This window comes from Astatotilapia calliptera, chromosome 14, assembly GCF_900246225.1.
Source record: "Astatotilapia calliptera chromosome 14, fAstCal1.2, whole genome shotgun sequence".
NCBI classification, from domain to species: domain Eukaryota; kingdom Metazoa; phylum Chordata; class Actinopteri; order Cichliformes; family Cichlidae; genus Astatotilapia; species Astatotilapia calliptera.
In genome coordinates this window covers 37,140,547-37,159,306 of record NC_039315.1, presented here as the reverse complement: position 1 = coordinate 37,159,306, position 18,760 = coordinate 37,140,547, and the positions used below count along the sequence as shown (strand labels likewise).

The window sequence follows — 18,760 nt, the reverse complement described above, 5'->3', positions numbered from 1 at the left end:
TGATTTTGTACATCTTCCACCTTTTGCAGGAGCATGTGTGCACAGAGAAGCATTTAAGGTAAAACGGAAATATTCCTTAACTTAAAATAAAAATAGCACAAAGGAAAAAGCTGCTAACTCAGTGGCTCTGGCCCCACTTTGCTTCTGATTCAGTCAAAGTGCTTTAACCAGTTATAATTCATCACGAGTCAGGTGTCAACACAGGTCACAGCTTCTCTTTTTGTAATTCATGCCTAAAAAACTAAATACTTGGTGACATCACAGTCAGTTACAGACGTTAATTCAACTGCTATTCGCTTTTGGCAATGCAACCTGTTCTACATCACCAGAAGAAACTATCTGCTCGTTCTTGCCAGCAAACAGACGCTAGCTACTCAGGATTAGCTGCTGTTAGCCAAAAGATGCTTTTAAGAAATGAATAAGTTGCTCTTCAGTGTATCCATCAGAGTATGAACGTGTGTAAATGTTGGATAGAAAACACTCATGAAGAAAAATATGTATATGTGTAGGAAAGTATTATAAAAGGACAAGTCCGTTTATCATTGTGTTATGTGTACAGACATTAATCTGTCACTTATGCACCTTTAAAACCTCAACAACAACAAAACTGTGGTGCATCTATAACTAGCCCAAGTGCTTTTCAACAGTTCATTTAAAAATATATAGATGTGTTAACAATAATAGTAAATGATATATTTAAGGGTTAACTCTGAGTTTCGTAGGAATCCAGATCTCACCAAACACCATCCGACCCATTGTTGTAATAATGGAAAGAAACATTTTAAAATGATTTCACTGGCTGTAATATGGCCAATGAAATCATTTACTTTACTACAGAAAATAACTCACTGCCTTTTCAGGACTCATCTCAATCAAAGTCAGTAATCCCCATTTTTAATCAGCTGAGATGAAAGCAATTTCTTTAACTCTTCACTGATCTAAGAGGGCTTCCCTGATCGGTGCTTTCAGTCACCCAAGAGTCTCCAGTATCACCCCCAAATAGCAGCCAGACAGCAGAGCAGACAAAGGTCAACAGAGAGCCTCCATTGAACCAGCCAATAGCTTTATCTCTGTCTCCACCCTGCCTCAGCAACAGAAGCAAGTGAGCGAGGGGCTGGTCACTGTTGAACCTGTGCCTAGCTCCCCATGCCCTCTTCAACCTTTGATTCTCTTTGGGAGTTCCCTGGAGGTGAAGACTCCTCAGGAGAGTGTCTGGCAAAAGAAGGAGGGAGTCGAGGTGCATAGCTTGACGATTATCAGCCCTGACAGAGCTGGACTAGCGCTGACCCTGCCCTACTGTTGCTAACGCTTCACTGGGCACAGCACTGGGAGAAGAGTGATGCTATTGAGCTGACCTGCAGATACCTAACAATGTAAACACTACACACATGCCACCTGCTATATACTGGCACATAGCAACACTCACCTGTGATGGAAATGAAACATCAAGATCTCACTCAACGCGTTAATCATGTTACAACTAAAGGGTTCAGTTTAAGATGAGATTCAGAGGGAAATGTTTGGTACTTTAACGAGCATAGTGTGCACATGGGAGACGTTGGCCTGCAGGGCATTCAGCCAGAAAGGTTGTTAACATTTTAAAAAGGTCTGTTTTAAAACTGCTACACACTGACATCACACAGTCTGGAATTCATTGTTTCATATTTACAGGAAGACATAAGTGAGAGTTGCATTGATTTGCACAAAAACATAATAAATGTCCAAAATGAAAAAAATTACCATTTTAAGAAAGAAATAAGGTCATTTTAATGCAAGTAACAGGGCAATATTTACAACTGTGTAGCATAACCTCTGAACAAGAGTCCAAAAAATCATCTGGGAAAAGAGGAGAGAGGATTGTGACTGCTCAACAGTCTCTGATTTCCTCTGTGATATTTTTCATTTTGGGTTGATCCAATTGTTTTCATCTATTTCTGTTGTAATAGATGCAGTATGCAGTTTAGAATTGTCTTGCTGAAATATGCAAAGCCTCTTCTGAAAAGGACAGTGTCTGAATGGAACTATATCTTACGCTAAAAACAGAAATTGTTACAAAATTGTTCCACAATTTGACGTTTTTTGGAGATGGCGACGAACTGCTTCCCATTTTTATAGCCAGTCGTGTCACAGGTAAACTGTTTATTTGCAAAATGTCCCTACAGCACTTACTTTTCCAGCCGTCTAATTCAAAATGATTTCATATTTTTTAGTGAACACAGCACCCCCCCACACACACACAGACACACAGTGTCAGTGGCACGGAGACCATCTGCAGCAAAAACAGTAATTATGATTATTTGGTGTCAGTGTTCATGCTGTGAGATAAGTTCTACCTGTTGTTAAAACTAGATTAACTTGATTAGAAAGGCGCTGCATACATTCCAGTTCATTTACCATAACACTAAGATTATTGGTAATCTTCCAGTGCAGTGATAAAGTATTTTCCCCTGCTCGATTTCTTACTTTTTTGCATATTTGTCACATTTAAATGTTTCAAATCATCAAACGTTTTTTAATAGGGGGAGCTGAGCAAATACAAAATGCAGTTGTGATGATTTAATGTATAAAGGGAAACGAGTTAGTCAAACCTTCCTGGCCCATTTTGAAAAACCTAATAACTGGTTGTGCCACCCTTGGCAGCAAGAACTGCAATGAGTCTTTCAGATGAATGTGTGGTTCTGCTTTGCAGAATTGTTTTAATTCAACTACACTTGTAGCGTTTCAAGCATGAACAGTATGTTTAAGATTATACCAAAGTATCTCAAATGGATTTAAGTCCACAGAATATTTTCGGGGATCATCAAGATGTTTTTTGGCAGATGTGAGATGAGCTTTGATGTTCTTTTTGGTCAGCAGTGGTTTTCTCCTTTGAACTCTACCATGGACACCCTTTCTGTCCAGTCTCTTTCTTACTGTTGAATCATAAACTCTGACCATAACTGAGGCGAGTGAGGCTTGCAGTTCTTTAGATGTGCCCATGGCAGGCCAGCCACTCATGGGAAGGTTCACCAGCACTTCCAGTTTTCTCCATGTGTGGAGAAATGATTCTCACTGTGATTTGCTGGAATCCCAAAGCCTTGGAAATGACTCTGTGACTCTGTTCAGGCTGACAGATGTCAGTGACCTTGTCTTCTCAGCTGTTCCCTTAGATTGAGGCACAAGCCTCCTTCGCTTTGTCAGACTCGTCTATCTACTGGTTTAACAGGTCTGGCAGTAATCGAGCCTGATTGTGGCCAGTGAAACTAAACTTCACTGAACTTAAAAAATGTGGTTAATCATAAATGATATCTATTATCAATTTTATTATTTTCCATTGCTCAAAAACAAGTCACATAATAACTTTTTCTGAGCTCCAAAATCAGTTGACATGTGCTGCTGCTCTGGATTACCTCAGATTTTCAACCTCTGACACTATGAAGCTAATATAAAAGGAAGAATTCAGAATCTAATCATCGACCATGAATACCACAACCTGCTCTGTATCACTTCAACATACTGCATTACTGCAGATTTTCCCCACAGTACTGCAAACCCACCGTTTTAGCCTCCACTAAACTTTAACTAAACCCCGGGTACAGTGTTATGTTTTCTTATTTTCAGCAACACAAATCAGTGTGTTTGTTTTTCATTTTGTTTCACCAAAACATAATTAAGCAAAACATCTGATTTATAAACTCTAAAATTAATAAGGAAATTATATTTAAGATTTAAACGTTACTCTCTAAGCTTCCTCCTGTCCTCTCTTTGGTATTTCTTTCTCCATCTCTTATTATGACAGTAACATTTTTTATCTTTCTGGGAAATATAGCAACCACACATTAGCTAACAGCCATATTTGTGACAAACTGCAGAGGAACGCTTTGTATATTTGCTGATAATTATTTGAAATTACTGCCCTCTTTTATAAGTTTCTGCTTTTAAAATGAAATAACTTCTGCTTCTTTCTCTTATGCAGCGCTAGCAAGATGATGAAATACAGCAAACACCACTTTATTTTACGCACACAGGGATAAGGACAAGTTGATGTGTTGAGGGTGGGCAGTGGAAGCTGTCATGCTGTCACTGGAAATTATTAATTGTTCAAGAGTAATATGCATTAATTTGCATTTATCACCTTTAATTGCTCATTAACTGAAGATTCTACATGGCCGATTTTAAAGCCTGGTTATCACAGACTAAAAACATTTTTATGTTGATTCATTCTTTAAGTTCAGCCTTTCCAAACAAGCTGAGTTGATCTACATGGATTCATCCTTTAGCCCTCCAAAAGCACTGTGCACAGGGATATTGCATCGTTTTGTCTTGTGAGTTGCAGAGTGGGATCTCCATGAATCCAGTTTGTTGTCCATACTTCACAAATGCTCGACTGGATCATCTAGGAAGTTTGAAAGCTGGGTCACTGGCTTAGTTGTGTTGAACTGTTTTGAGACGTTTCTGTGGTATGATGTGGAGTCTGTGGTTTTAATGCTGTACTGTAGCTGATTGATGTGTGTGTCCTCTAGTCACCATTCACATCAGGTATGCTCAGTAATTTTGAAAATAAATGCCTTCTTTTTCTTGCTAGATCATCTTGAACTCCATGCACAAGTACCAGCCCAGGCTACACATAGTCAAAGCTGATGAGAACAATGCCTTTGGATCAAAGAACACTGCTTACTGCACCCATGTCTTTCACGAGACAGCCTTCATCTCCGTAACCTCTTATCAAAACCACAAGGTATGTCTCGGATGTATGCTATAATAATTAGCATGTGGTTTAGAATAGTCTTAAGTGCTCAAAGGGTATTAAGTGTTTTATCTAAATGTGAAGAAAAGCACCATAACCCTGACCACATAAAGCAAAAATCAAACAAAAAACAACCATAACCACGCAACTTCATGTTTTTAGTTTCTATGTCTATCTCAGTGGGACTTCCTGGTTAAATAAAGGTAATACCAATAATAAATAATTAAAGCTGTATTCATGCTTCCTCCTATTTTTGATCACTCCCCAAATCTTGTTCAGGCAACTTCCAGTTTCTCTGTGGAGATTCAATTCAATTCAATTTTATTTATATAGCGCCAAATCACAACAAAAGTCGCCTCAAGGCGCTTCATAGATACAGAGAAAAACCCAACAATCATATGACCCCCTATGAGCAAGCACTTTGGCGACAGTGGGAAGGAAAAACTCCCTTTTAACAGGAAGAAACCTCCGGCAGAACCAGGCTCAGGGAGGGGCGGGGCCATCTGCTGCGACCGGTTGGGGTGAGAGAAGGAAGACAGGATAAAAGACATGCTGTGGAAGAGAGACCGAGGTTAATAACAGATATGATTCAAGTTACGACTTTTACTTCCTCTAGATAGTCAAGTTTGATCGTCTTCTCGGCGCTCCGCCAGGGCCGTGACCGACCCCGGCGGGGCCGATCCGAGGACCTCACTAAACCATCCAATCGGTAGTAGCGACGGGCGGTGTGTACAAAGGGCAGGGACTAAAGAGATAAAATTGGTTAACACACCAAACGACTTCTGTGACAAACTGAGCTGACTTTCATGTCGAAGGTCTTCACTGCTGTTCTCTTTCTAAAACCCTAAGAGCAAACATCAAGAGTCTCAATGCAGTACATCAGCAGGACCACCAGCCTTAACTGTAGCACATGTTCACTGTACATTGGTGCAAGTGGTCAGAACAGGATTCCCGGGAAGTGATTTTCAAGAGGAAGGAAGTATGGAAGTACTGCAGAAGCACTAGGAATAACCTTGACAGGAATAGTGACTGAATTTTCCATTTATCAGCTGTATTTAGATAACACCAAATCACCACAGACATTGCCTCAAGGCACTTTATGTTGGAAGGCAAAGAACAACAACACTACAGAGATAACCCCGACAATTATCAACCTCCTTTAAGCACTTTGGTCATTTTTGGTCATTTTTAGTTCAGACATGTAAACAATATACATTTAGAAAGGAAATAAGAGAGAAATAAAATACTATACAAAAAAATCAATACATTTCAATGTAGCTGCCGTTCTGTACACACTTATTTAATCCCACCCCTTTGCCACAAATTATCAGTTAATATTTAGTCAGCTTCCTTACTGATATAATTTGTAATAAAAATAGTGAACAAATTTCTTGTATACTATATACTATAATATCACATCATGATTTTTTTTTTAAATAGAGACACTTAATTTAAATATTTTCCTTTTCTTTATAGTTTGAGAAGATCATATTTTTAAAACTCTTTTGGTGACAGTGAGAAGAACAGGACGAAGGAAGGAGTCGTCTGTAAAATCAGACTGGGGGGGGGGGGGGGGGGGGGGACTCCCAACGGCCTAGACCAATCTGTGGGGACACACCCACCTGGAGGGCAAAACAGCACTGCCATCCAGCTTTCCCCTGAACTTCTTTGAGTTTAATTTAGCCAAAATGCCAGATAGTTGCTGTGCTAAGCAATGTTTGTTTACAGCTACAGTACCAGAGGGGTGTAGAGTATGGAGCAAGGTGTGAACACACCTACCTGCCTCCTATTCTACATTCTAAATGCACCAGCAACCACGAGTAAATCAGCAGTCTGAGAGTGCTCTGACTATTATAGTTATAAGATACTATGAGGTTTTTAGATAAGATGAGACCTGATCATTCAAGACCTTATACGTGATGAGAAGAATTTAGCCAGTGAAGAGAAGCCAATATGGGAGAAATATGTTATCTCTGTCTAGTCCCTGTCACCTGGGACAAAAAATCAGCCCGGGCATTTTGACTAGTGACCGGCCCACCAGGTATTATAGGAAAAGCCATAAAGCCTTTATAATAAACTTAAACCTACACCATCCTCCCTATTCTGGTATTCTAAACAGTACTTAGCAAAAATAAAAAACAACCTAATTTATAATTACATATACCTCACTAATACTCCCAGCAAAAAAAGAAAAGAAAGAAAAGTAGGGAACCACTCCCCCACCCTCTGCCTCAAGATGCTTAATTGACAAAACCGATTTTAATTATAAAGAACAACAAAATAAACTACCACAGCTATGCAGATGACACACAAATATATATCACAATGTCACCAGGAGACCAAGGCCCTGTACAGGCTCTTGGTAAATGCATTGAGGAAATCAATGACTGGTTGTGCCACAATTTTCTCCAACTAAACAAAAACAAACTGAGGTAATAGTCTTTGGCGCCAAAGAAAAACGATTACAGGTCACCAGAGAACTTCAATCTATACATCTAAAAACCACAAACCAGGCGAGAAATTTGGGTGTAGTGATGGATGCAGACCTAAACTTAGAAAAACACATTAAGACAATAACAAAGTCAGCTTACTATCACCTCAAGAATATTTCAAGGATAAAAGATCTGATGTCTCAACAGGACCTGGAAAAACTAGTCCATGCATTCATCTTTAGTAGGCTTGATTACTGTAACAGCATCTTTACAGGTCTACCTAAAAAATCAGTCAGACAACTACAGCTCATTCAGAACTCTGCTGCTCGAGTCCTCACTAAGACCAAAACAGTGGACCACATCAGTCCAGCTCTGAGGTCTTTACACTGGCTGCCTGTCCGTCAGAGGATAGACTTTAAAGTTCTGATGCTGGCCTATAAAGCTCTGAATGGTTTAGGACCGAAATACATCAGTGACCTCCTGACCCAGTATGAACCTTCCAGATCCCTCAGGTCATCTGGATCCGGTCTTTTATCAGTTCCCAGAGTCAGAACCAGACACGGAGAAGCTGCATTCAGCTTTTATGCTCCTTATATCTGGAACAAACTCCCAGAAAGCCTCAGATCAGCTGAAACACTCAGTTTATTTAAATCCAGGTTGAAGACTCACCTGTTCTCAGCTGCATTTGAATAAAGCACCAAATCCACACTTTAAGCTTAAATTTCAAAACTTACATTTTAACTAACTACTGATTTTATCTACTGTTCTGATTTTATCTGTTTTGATTTTATATACTGTTTTGTTTGTTTGTTTGTTTGTTTGTTAAGTGGGATTAGAGCTCTGGGTAGCTCCCCAGCTGGGTCTAGACTGGGTCTAGAGAGTATTTTAAATTCAGGGAATTTAAAATAGAAAGTAGCTCGTCCACAGAAGGACTGGTAGCTCCCCTTACGATAAGGGTTCAGATCGCGCGAACAGGTGTGAAATGTGTGTGTTTAGTTAGTTAGTTTGTTTGTTTGTTTGTTTGCTTGTTTTAATCAATTTTAAATCATGCTTTTTATTTGTTCTTGTTTCTAATGTCTCTGTAAAGCACTTTGAATCACCTTGTTGTTGAATTGTGCTATACAAATAAATTTGCCTTGCCTTGCCTTAATGCACGTATCAAACAAATGCACAGAAATCTATTATTTTTCTACAGTAATTAAATAGATTCAACATCTTTCTTCAACAGAATTGCAAACTGCACAGATGGTACCTTCCCAAAGGGAAGAATACTATAACTTACTAGGGTATATTAGACTTAATATTTACTGAACACAATAATTGATTTCTATACATTTTACATCAGATGAAAACTTTGGTTGTAAGATTCAGATGATTATTTAATAAAAGCGAGATATTTTAAATGAGAATAAGAAAGAAAAGTATTTCTTTGTGCCCCCCTCTCCCTGTTAATGCCCTACATGCCCCCCTGGCAACACTTTGCTAGACCCGCCCCTGCACAGTTACCAGCTGTCAGCTACATAAAAAAGGATCCTGGTGTTATTTGTCAATCAGAAACAGTTCATAACTTCCCTTCAACTCATTCATGTCACCTAAAAGGTAAACCTGTTTCTCCATCACAGCTCTGATGATTCAGTAAGAACATCTCCTGGTTTCATCTTCATGTTTCCCTCTCACCAGATATACAAACCGACATCATGACCAGCAGCTTTTACAGCTGTGGCTCCAGCAAACATCAGCTGATACTAGAAATTAATATTAAATAAATTCTAACAACAGCTGATCAAGCTTAAACGTGCTGCTGTTGTTTAGCGTGACCTGTGCTGGTTTCCTCTTTCCGGCGCAGAGAAAAAAGCCGATCAGCCGATCAACTTTCTAGCTGAAGTAGTACGGGACAAATCGCGTTCCTTTGTTTTCCTTTGACCTCCTCGGCTGTAATTGTCCAGCCCAGAGTCGATCATGACCAACTGGCCAATCCACCACCATTCATTTATACTGTTAAAAAAAGAAAAGAAATAAAACCCCATCGGCCCATAAAAATGAAAAATCACGAGCGGCCCACCGGGCAAATGCCCGATGGCCAGTCCAGCCCTGCCTGTCACTACTCTTGCTTCAGCATTTTGCTTTCCAGGGAGTTTTTAAGACAAATTGATTAGAATTATTAATCATTTTATCAATTAATTAATTCTAATTAAAGTATGAAAACATAATGTGAAGTCTTTTTGCTTTTAAAGGGTAGAGTCAGACCGTTTTGGTCAGAGCTCACAGTTATAGACTGATGAAATGGAAATGTAACTATAAAAGCTCTTGCCCAGTATCAGCAGGGACTTTTTCAGAATAACAGCTTTATTAAGGTCTCATTTTCCTAGATCACTCAGCTGAAAATAGAAAACAATCCATTTGCTAAAGGATTCCGAGGCAGTGAAGAAGGAGATCTGCGTGTCTCAAGACTTCAAGGGTATGTTTACAGAAAAAGGAACCAGGAAAGTAAAGCTGATCTCATAAATCCATTTAGGACACTATAACTGTCAGTGAGGGTATGTATACACGGCAAACTAAATATACTTCTACTCTATCACTTCTACTCACCTACAGGAAAGAGTATCCCGTGATTTCAAAGAACATGGTTCGCCAAAGGCTCATTTCAACGCACAGTCACCTAGCGGGGAAACTTGGAGCAGGAGTTCTCGCGGGGCATCCTCAAGTACTGTCCTCTTACCAGTATGATACTGGGGTTCCTTTGTCTAACCCAGACTCCCAAGATCCCATTTCTACTCACTTCCCACAAAGCAGAGATCCCAATCTTCTTTATCACTGCTTCAAACACAGAGGTATGTTCTGCTGATAAGTGTGCAACATCACAGACGCCATTGGCTGCAATTGCCATTAACTGCAGTTTTCTTTGTAACAACGTTGCAGATAACGGGCGACACTTGGAGCTCGGATGTAAACGGTCATACCTGGAGACATCAACTGCAGTCTCAGATGAGCATTACTTTCGGTCGCCTCCTTCTTATGAATCACCCTTACTCTCTCATCCATATCGCACTGAGGCAATCACTTCTAGAGAGGCGTGTATGTATGGCGGTATGGAAACAGAGTCTGGATCCGGGGCGGCAGACGCAGATGACCTAACCAACTCTCCTTCAATTAATTGTAATATGTGGGCTACAGTGCAGCCGTACCCTCGCTACGGCATGGAAGGCGTACCCTACCAGCCTTTTACTGCTCACTTCACCAACTCAGCCACGGTCGCGCCTGTGGTGCCACACCCGGCATCATCGGTGGTGTCACGACCACAAGCTGACTTGGGCGTCTACAACTCGGCCGCAGTCCAGCGAGGTCTGCCTGTGATACCACCTTCAACCTCTTCTTCATCAAGCTCTCCATCTTTCCCGGGATCCAGAGATAGTTCAGGTCATCCACCTCTGTACCACAGGAAACCAGGATCGCCACTCCTACCTCACCGAGATTTCTCCAGCTATTCAACACAGGGTACAATATCCATCCGGGAGCAGGCTTATCAGTACCAAGTTGGGCTGAGTAGCACAGGGAGTAACTGGACTGACAGCTAATGTCAGTCACTGGAGACATCAGTTTTCTCATATGAAGGTTTCCAGAATCCCACTGTGGGGTGTCAGTGCCAAGCAATGCTAATGAACTACAGTCATGTTGCTTTACACCCACGTGTTCATACTGAATCAATATTCCATCCAATGCTGTAGGTGGCAAACAGTGACAGACCTGCTCTTTACTTAGTCAGATGTGCTATAAGCCAGTGATCAGGTGGAGTGGGGCGGTTCGGTCACACTCAAATGCAAATCATTGGTTTCAATGACACTTGAGGTATGTCAGAGGCATCGCTACGGGTACAAAAAGTGTTACGGTTGTCAGTGTCTTGTCCTATCAAGGTAGCATTAGCAGAAAAACACTTAGCAGGAGGACAAAGAAAATTAAATAAACAGAAGTTAACAGCTGCCCTGTTTAGTCTGAGAGACACGAGTGCTTTTCAGTCCCAAAATAAAGAACGGTCGCTGGTAATTGCTTTTTTAAAATTAATGTCAATAAAATGCATAAAAAGACCCCAAAAACAATCTGGTCATGTCCCAAATCTGTCTTTTTAATGACTTCTGTGGTATGTCTTTGTGTATACCACGAGCCAATCAAATGCTAGATAGACAGAAGTACATATTGTAGCACAACTTCAAGTGTGTGACCTCGATCGAGTCAAAGCTGTGCTGTCATCTCGAGTACACCTCTGGCTTTTTGCTTCATCGTGGAGATTTCAGTGTGTTGAACACTTGAACTACACCAACATGCACTTTGTTCTCATTTTGACAAACAGTCCATTCCATGTTGGGTGACGATGAGTCGATCGGTATTTCTTATAGCAGCAGATTGGTGTACATGGGATTGGCTCACCAAAAGAAATGACAATGGGCAATTTTATTCTTTAGTTTTGAGTTTTAATTATGCACATGTGCCAAAAATAGAGTTGTTACACTTTTATCTGCAGAGCAAGAATGCATTAAACCCAGTGTAAAATAAGACTGATCAAAATACAAGGAAGATAAATCCAAGTTCACGTCATAAACTCATGTGCACTGGCATTAGAAAGCTAGCAAGACAATCTTTCCCCATGTTGTTGTACATACATAAATGAAGTGAAAGCTGTACCACAATCCACCATGATGGCAATTGTTAATATGTACGTTTCTACAGCTTGTTTGTCGTGTGATACTGGCACTTAAGAAAAAATGTTGCGAGTATAAGATTCAGCCACGGCACTGTGGTGGGTCGTCAACGTTTGGCTCCAAAGTGAAGACTCGAAATCACACTGAACAGCAAAGAGTGCTCAGGAGGAACCAGATGGGAGCTTAAAGAGCTGTTGTTAAGCCAGCACGAGTACTAGAAAAGACAGCGCCTCGCCAGTCCGACTCCCAGATTACTTACTAGGAAAAAAATCCCTGCACAACATAAAACAGCCTGAGCGGACAAGGAACAGGACGTCCTCAGTAGAACTGCATTCAGTAAAAATCGGAACTTGTATTGCCAACGAAAGCTTCTTTGTACGAAATGATATAGGTTTGTACATTGTCCTTTTATTTCATGTAAATTCAATATAACATTTTTGAATATTTGGACATTTTTGCACATGTGATAAATAAACATTTTCATGAATCTAACTGTCTGACATAATTACTTAAAGACACTAAATGACATTTCATTACAATTTCCTTATTATTATGAGGAAAAATGTTCAGAATTTATATTTAAAGCTATTAAAAGCTGATGATAAATAATGCCAAGTCCCATAAATAGCATTCCAGATGATTTTGCTGCCTAACGACAGTTTATGGTCTATGACGATGAGTCAATCAAAATTTCACTGAGCAAATATTTGACATTTGAAAAATGTTGGCGTTGGGCATAATTCATTGTGTTGGTTGTGGTTTGACTGATGCAGAGTGTCCAAGTTTTACTGTTATTGGCCTTTTTCACTCCTCACATGCAAACATGCAGAGCTCAAAGAAAAATAGCAAAGATTTGAAAACTTTTAAATACTCATTCTGCTCAACATCATTGAGATTTTTAAAGAGACATTAAATCAAAGTAGTTTGATAATCTTGGTTGCAGTTTAGAGATTTTGATGTTGCAAAAAACCCTTTCACAATATGCACTATACTCTATGGCTGCGGTATAACATGTCAAGCTTGGTGTTTAAGTGAAACCCTCCTCTGTACACAAGCTTGTTGCTAAAAGGCTTTTGAGCAGCTTCAGCTTGATTTCATTTTAAGAACCTCAAAAGTGTTTTTATACCTTTTGGGCCAGAAAATTCTCACTGGTTTGACACTGAACGCCACTGATTTATAAAACATAAAGACCACTACTTGACACTTGCGGCATTGTCTAACCGAAACCAAAATATGTACTTATAGTACAAGTGTCCACTTGGGTAATAATCAGTAAATGTCAAAGTGTCCTGCAATCAAAAGTCAATCTGTTGAAAGGAATGTAGAGACAGCAGGATGCGTGTATCAGCGTGGAGGGCACTGCTTTGCCTCACATGCAGCTCTCGTTAGATCATGAGTTATGCTGATGGCCAGGTCCTGGTTCTTGTCAGCACCTCTTTCTCGATCTCTTTCTCAGCTGCTGATGTAGTTCACATGAAGGATGTTCTCATCATAGAGCGCTCACACTCCAATCAACAAATCATCAGCCAGCTATCTTGAAATGTTGAGCTGTAAGTTGTCTGATAATAGTAATCCGACATTCCTGTAGCTCTCAGAGCAAACTTCATTCAGCCAGGGTGATCCCAGAGGGCCGTACCAGTGTTTTTACTAATTGTGACTACTATAGATTATGTATGCACTTTGCTTTATCTGTTTGCAGCACAGCTTCAGATTTTCAGTTGTAATTGATGCTTATTCATCTGTTATTTTCACAAGTATTGGTGAAATATAATTTCTGGCCCTATTATTTTCACTTATACAGTTTTTCCCATTGAAGTAAGTAGACAAAACAATTCTAGTCTTGACCGACTTGAGCTTCTATAACATTGAGCAGAAGCAATAGTTAATGACTGTATCTCGGCCTACAAACCCTTAAAGTCAATTACATTTAACAAAAACAACAAAGCGATGGAAGGTCACACCAAAGATCAGTGACTCCACTTAATAGTTTTTTAGTAGAGGCTTTAATAGTGCATTTCAAGGCAGGACAGGCATATTGAAATTTATGTTATCTGTTTCCACATAAAACCTTAGTCAATCTCATTATAAAGAAGCCACGTTTAAGCCCCTTATGGAGCAGAAGTTAACTAAGCCCAGTATGTATCTCCAGCCAGAGAAGCTGGGACTTGCAGTCCATCTGGAAGTCATTGAGGGGAGATCCGCTCCCCTCTCCCCTACGTCGCACTGCCCTTCTCTACTGTCGTCCCATAATCCCATCTAACAGCCGCCTGGGCTTGGCTGGCCCGTTCAGCACACTGATGGGCTTAGCTTGGCCCTCTTGTAAAAAAGGAAAGGCTTGGTTTTTCGGCAAGCCCCTCCAAAAAGACACTTTAAATATCTAAGGGGGATTTAATATCAAGTCCATTAGGGGTTTTCTGGGGCCCTGTAAATAGTCAATTAGTGGATAATTCTGATTCGATCCACATGCAGAGAGATCTGCCATACAAAGAATAGAGCCAGTCCAGGGGTGTTCTCATTTAGCTTCCTACCAGATTACCATTCGTGCGTCACAAGCACAGGGTGACACTGTGCATTAGCTGAGTGCAGGATAATGAACATGCTAAGGTGTTTTAAGTTGTCTTTGTTTTACTCCTTCATAAAAATGATTAATCGCATACAGGAGGCCAGAAGAGCACAACGCTTACACACAGATTACCCACAGTGGGCAATGCTTAGAAGAGTGGGAGGTTTGAGGACTGGGCCAAAAGGACACAGGCTAGGTTCAAAGCTCTGGTAGGGGGACATTAAACTGTTTGCGTCCCTTGATCAAACATTCAGCTGGTTGGCAGCAATATAAACCAAAGCTAAATCTCCTGTATAAAACAAGATTCCAGCATTTCAAAGTGGCTTCGGATAAAAGCGTCTGTAAAAACTAATTATCATTAACATAAATTCTGGGATTAGACACGTAGACAGCATTATTTACTTTTTACACGGGACAAAAACATTTCGAATCGGAAACTCGCGTTCTTTAGAAATGACGTACAAAGTAGTCCAGGTCATGTTGTGTTTCAGCTTTCGGTGCTTTTAAAGCAACTGAAATGTGAAACAAAACAAGAATTACTATCACAGTCCATGCCAAGCTAAGGCATGCAAATAATGTGTACTTTTGTGGCGTAATACAAATGAAACACTGCAGATTGCAACACAATGAAAGCCAGGCTGCATATCCTCCAAGTGCAGTCATAAATTAGCAAAGGTTTGGAGCAACAGTGCTCTCCAAATGTTCGTCGACCTCTTGTGAATAAGTCTAAGGACTCAACATGAAGCAAACTGAGAATACTTACTGACCACGTTCAAAGAAATGCTCAAACAAAAGAATTTTAAAAGAAAAAGCACAGATGGACTTGCTGCTGACAGAAAATGAGCGGATTTTTTGGCAAGAAGGGCAAGTGTGGACCTGTATGGGAGCAGCCATTATACATTTTTTATAAATAATTTTGAGGGTTAACATTAATAAAAAGTTGTACTGGCTCAATTTAGAGTAAAATATTATTCTTTATGTTATTTAATAGAAAGAAAGGAAACTGTACCCACAACTGTACGTAATTAAATCTTCCTGCAAAATGATGCAGTTTCATGAATTTAGATTTAATCCATTAAAAATACATAAGAGCAGATTTGTGGTTTGTACAAGCCGCCATGTTCCCCCAACTCAATCTGAATACACAAGCACATCTGCCTTCCAACTGACACGGGCTGCACACTGGCCACGTATGCAGAGGTTGGGGAATTTGAAACTCATGCCTGCACCTTCAGATTAAAGATACGAACATATATGTTTCATCCTCTGAGAGCGGATCCCTTTCATCAAAGAAGCAAAAAAGGCAGAGGAAAGAGACAACGCCACCAGCACCATATAATCCTCTTCCTTCTTGTGTCAGGTACATCTCCTGAACTGAAGTCAGGGCTCTGGCACATGAAAATATGCATAAATATGCTTATTTATTCCCAATGTTCTTTTTGTCAACAGACTAGACATGCAACCCTCCCATCTCCAGACAACTGACAAAAGACAGCTAAACAACACCAAGACCTCGTTATAAGCTAACATTATGCTAGCTGACGTTATGTTTGAGTGGCCTAAAAATCACGATTATATTATTACATTCTCACTTTGTATGACAGTTTATTCATTAAGAACTGGAGAGTCCAATGCTAGATTCATTACACTAACACTGGCAAAATATTTAAATAGCCGTGAATAGGTCTTATCCATTTTTCATTTCCTGATTAACAGCAAAGTGTTGATATTATTCAAATATGTTAAAATACAGTGAGTGCAAAATGTACTTTTTACAATTGTAGAAACATGCTAGCCAGTCACGGGCGTTATAGGGTGCAGTCTAAATGTAACATGTTTCATCTCTTAGCTGGCTAAAACTTTTAACAGCCTAGCTAGGTTTGTGCAGTTCAGTTGGGAGGAGTAAGAAACTGAGACCCGCAGACTGCGATTAATGCAAACTAAGGACTTATAGCAGTGAAAATGTTATACATTGCTTTACACTTTTATACACTTTATATAGTCTAGACCATGAACTTCGGGGTGGTCTACAGTTCGCTGTAAGGCAGCTACGATGAGTCGGCAACTACTGAGACCATGGTTCCGTTTGACCAATAATTGTAAAGTATTATTTCTAATTATTGGTCAAACAAGAGACTGACAGGTAACTTGATGTGCCATCAGCAGTAATGAAATTTTACTTAGTTTTGAGTTTTGTGTAGTAAACAGAAGGGCCAAAATGAGTTTCTCCCTGGTTCCTGGATCACACTTAGAGATCGGGTAAGAAGTTCTGATATTTGGAATGGAACATGTACCACCGCACCTTTGTGTGTGTTCATAGTATTTTAAAGGTCTTAACATTAAACTTACCATTGGTTTCCCAGTCATAATACGAGTGCATATTCCTTTAGCATCAATGTTTCCCAGCTCCTCATTATTCTTACTATTTGTTTTTGTTCTCCAGCATGTGTATCTACCTTAGGTTTAGTTTTTAGTATGACTTTGTTTGATTTTTACAGATTCTAAAGTGGCTACAATATCTTCTCCGTTATTTGTTCCAACATTCAGGTATAAATTATTATTATTATTATTAAGCTCTGGTTTTTGTGGTTTTTACAAATATCCTGTTAGTCTGCTTCCAAAATTGAAAAAACGAGTAGGCAGAATTTAAAACAAATAAAAAATGTAAACACGCTTCCTTCTGCCCGATCTGATTTCTGATCTGATTTGGAAACACGGTGCTAAAATGCTGAATCCTGATAAAAATCTTCTTGAAAATCTTTCGATTGGTAATAAAGACAGCTAAACCATGAGCATGCCTAGATCTCCATTAAGACTTAACCTTTGGATCCCTAATAATGCCTTTTAATTAAGTCAACCCTCTTTCACCTCAAGTTGGAGCATATTTCATGCCTGACTTTCTAGGAAGGCATCCTGACAATGGAAAAACCTTTCCAACCCAACCAGATGCACTGCAGATTACCAGGTCAATTTAAAGTGCATGAAGGTGGTAGAGGAAACTTTCTTATTCTTACTTCTGCTTTTTTTCTTACAAAACAGTATAACTGTTAACAAGGGAGAGAAAAACGACACACAAAGTGCCAGTTGTCCCTGCTCGTCTCTTGGGAAGACACACAATGTACAAACAGATTACGAAGGCATGTGGAATTGCAAGACAGTGGTATCCAATAAGGCAGCAACCCCTGGTGGCAGTGCTCCTCTTGGAGCACCTATACCCTCTACTGGATGAAATGTGTTATCTCAAATAGGGAGGAATTTCAGGCCACTCAAACATCTGAATTGGAGTGTGACATTTTTCTTTAAGAGACTAACCGAGTGCTAGAAAGCAAGTGGAATTCATTTCATAAGGTATTTTTAAACATGATTTATTCATTTTGAATGATGTATTCACAAAAAAAAAGTGTATTATATTCTTTGCCGACTGCCCCAAATGCATACCAACACACTGCATTCCTGAATGGACGAGCAGGTCACAAACAAGGTTCGTGTTTGAGTGTTCAAAGGATATGCTTCTTTTTTTCTGTCACGTCACATTTTGGGAACAATACGACTCTTTTATGCGATCATCTTAATAAACACAACTGCTTTAGAAAACATTGTGTCTTTATAATTTTGTGCAGTTTTGAAAACTCTGTCACCACCTCCATGCACTTATATCTTATGTGCAATGCGTCATTTTCATAGGGCACAGAGGTCACGCCCATGCCACTAAGATGATTGTCCTCCATTTAGTCTGTAATCACAATACTCAGAAGCTCCTTACTGCTTCATGTTTAGCTGCCAGCCTGGTCCGGATCAAGTATTTACTTTGATAAGTACGGTTTACCGGGGATAGCATGCGTCTCATGGGCAGGTTAGCCAAGGGAGGAGCAATCCTCCTGAAGGTGATTAAGTACCTAAAGAAAGGCTGGTTGACAGGAATAAGGCACTAAGTTCGTCATTTTGCACGCTCTTACATAGGTGGAGCTCACGACTGGGTCAAAAAAGCACAGCAGCTATTGGTGAACCCTGTTTCCTCAGTTGAACAATGGAACATCTAGTAGTTTGAAAGGATTTGTCTATGTAAGTCTATTGACCTATAAATAAAGTTTCGTAGCTTTATCGGCCTTATATTTGTGAGAAGCAGCCTCTTTGATATTCTTCTTCTTCTTGGTTTACTTACTTTCGACACCGACTTGCTCCATCCAGACCTGACATGGCACATATAGTATTTTTGCAAAAGTATTTCATTCTGAAACATTCCCACAGACATCTCCTTGTCCAGCTGAATACAGAGGACACTTTTCTCTGGAGATTACACATCGTTTGCTCCACAAAAGAAATTGAGTTTGCCCCCCTGCCCCCC

General features: G+C 39.9%; 1 protein-coding gene across 2 annotated transcripts in view; it reads left to right on the top strand.

Annotated features, from left to right (window-relative positions):
* tbx4 (T-box transcription factor 4) overlaps nucleotides 1-12,310 on the top strand; it is a 33,506-nt gene extending 21,196 nt beyond the window's left edge. For both annotated transcript variants that reach the window (XM_026193507.1, XM_026193506.1), the window contains exons 6-9: nucleotides 4,565-4,717; nucleotides 9,528-9,616; nucleotides 9,754-9,989; nucleotides 10,078-12,310. In XM_026193507.1, the coding sequence (XP_026049292.1) occupies nucleotides 4,565-4,717; nucleotides 9,528-9,616; nucleotides 9,754-9,989; nucleotides 10,078-10,733 (1,134 nt within the window). In that variant the 3' untranslated portion in view covers nucleotides 10,734-12,310. The remainder of the gene's footprint in view (nucleotides 1-4,564; nucleotides 4,718-9,527; nucleotides 9,617-9,753; nucleotides 9,990-10,077) is intronic.
* Nucleotides 12,311-18,760: the final 6,450 nt, after the last annotated feature.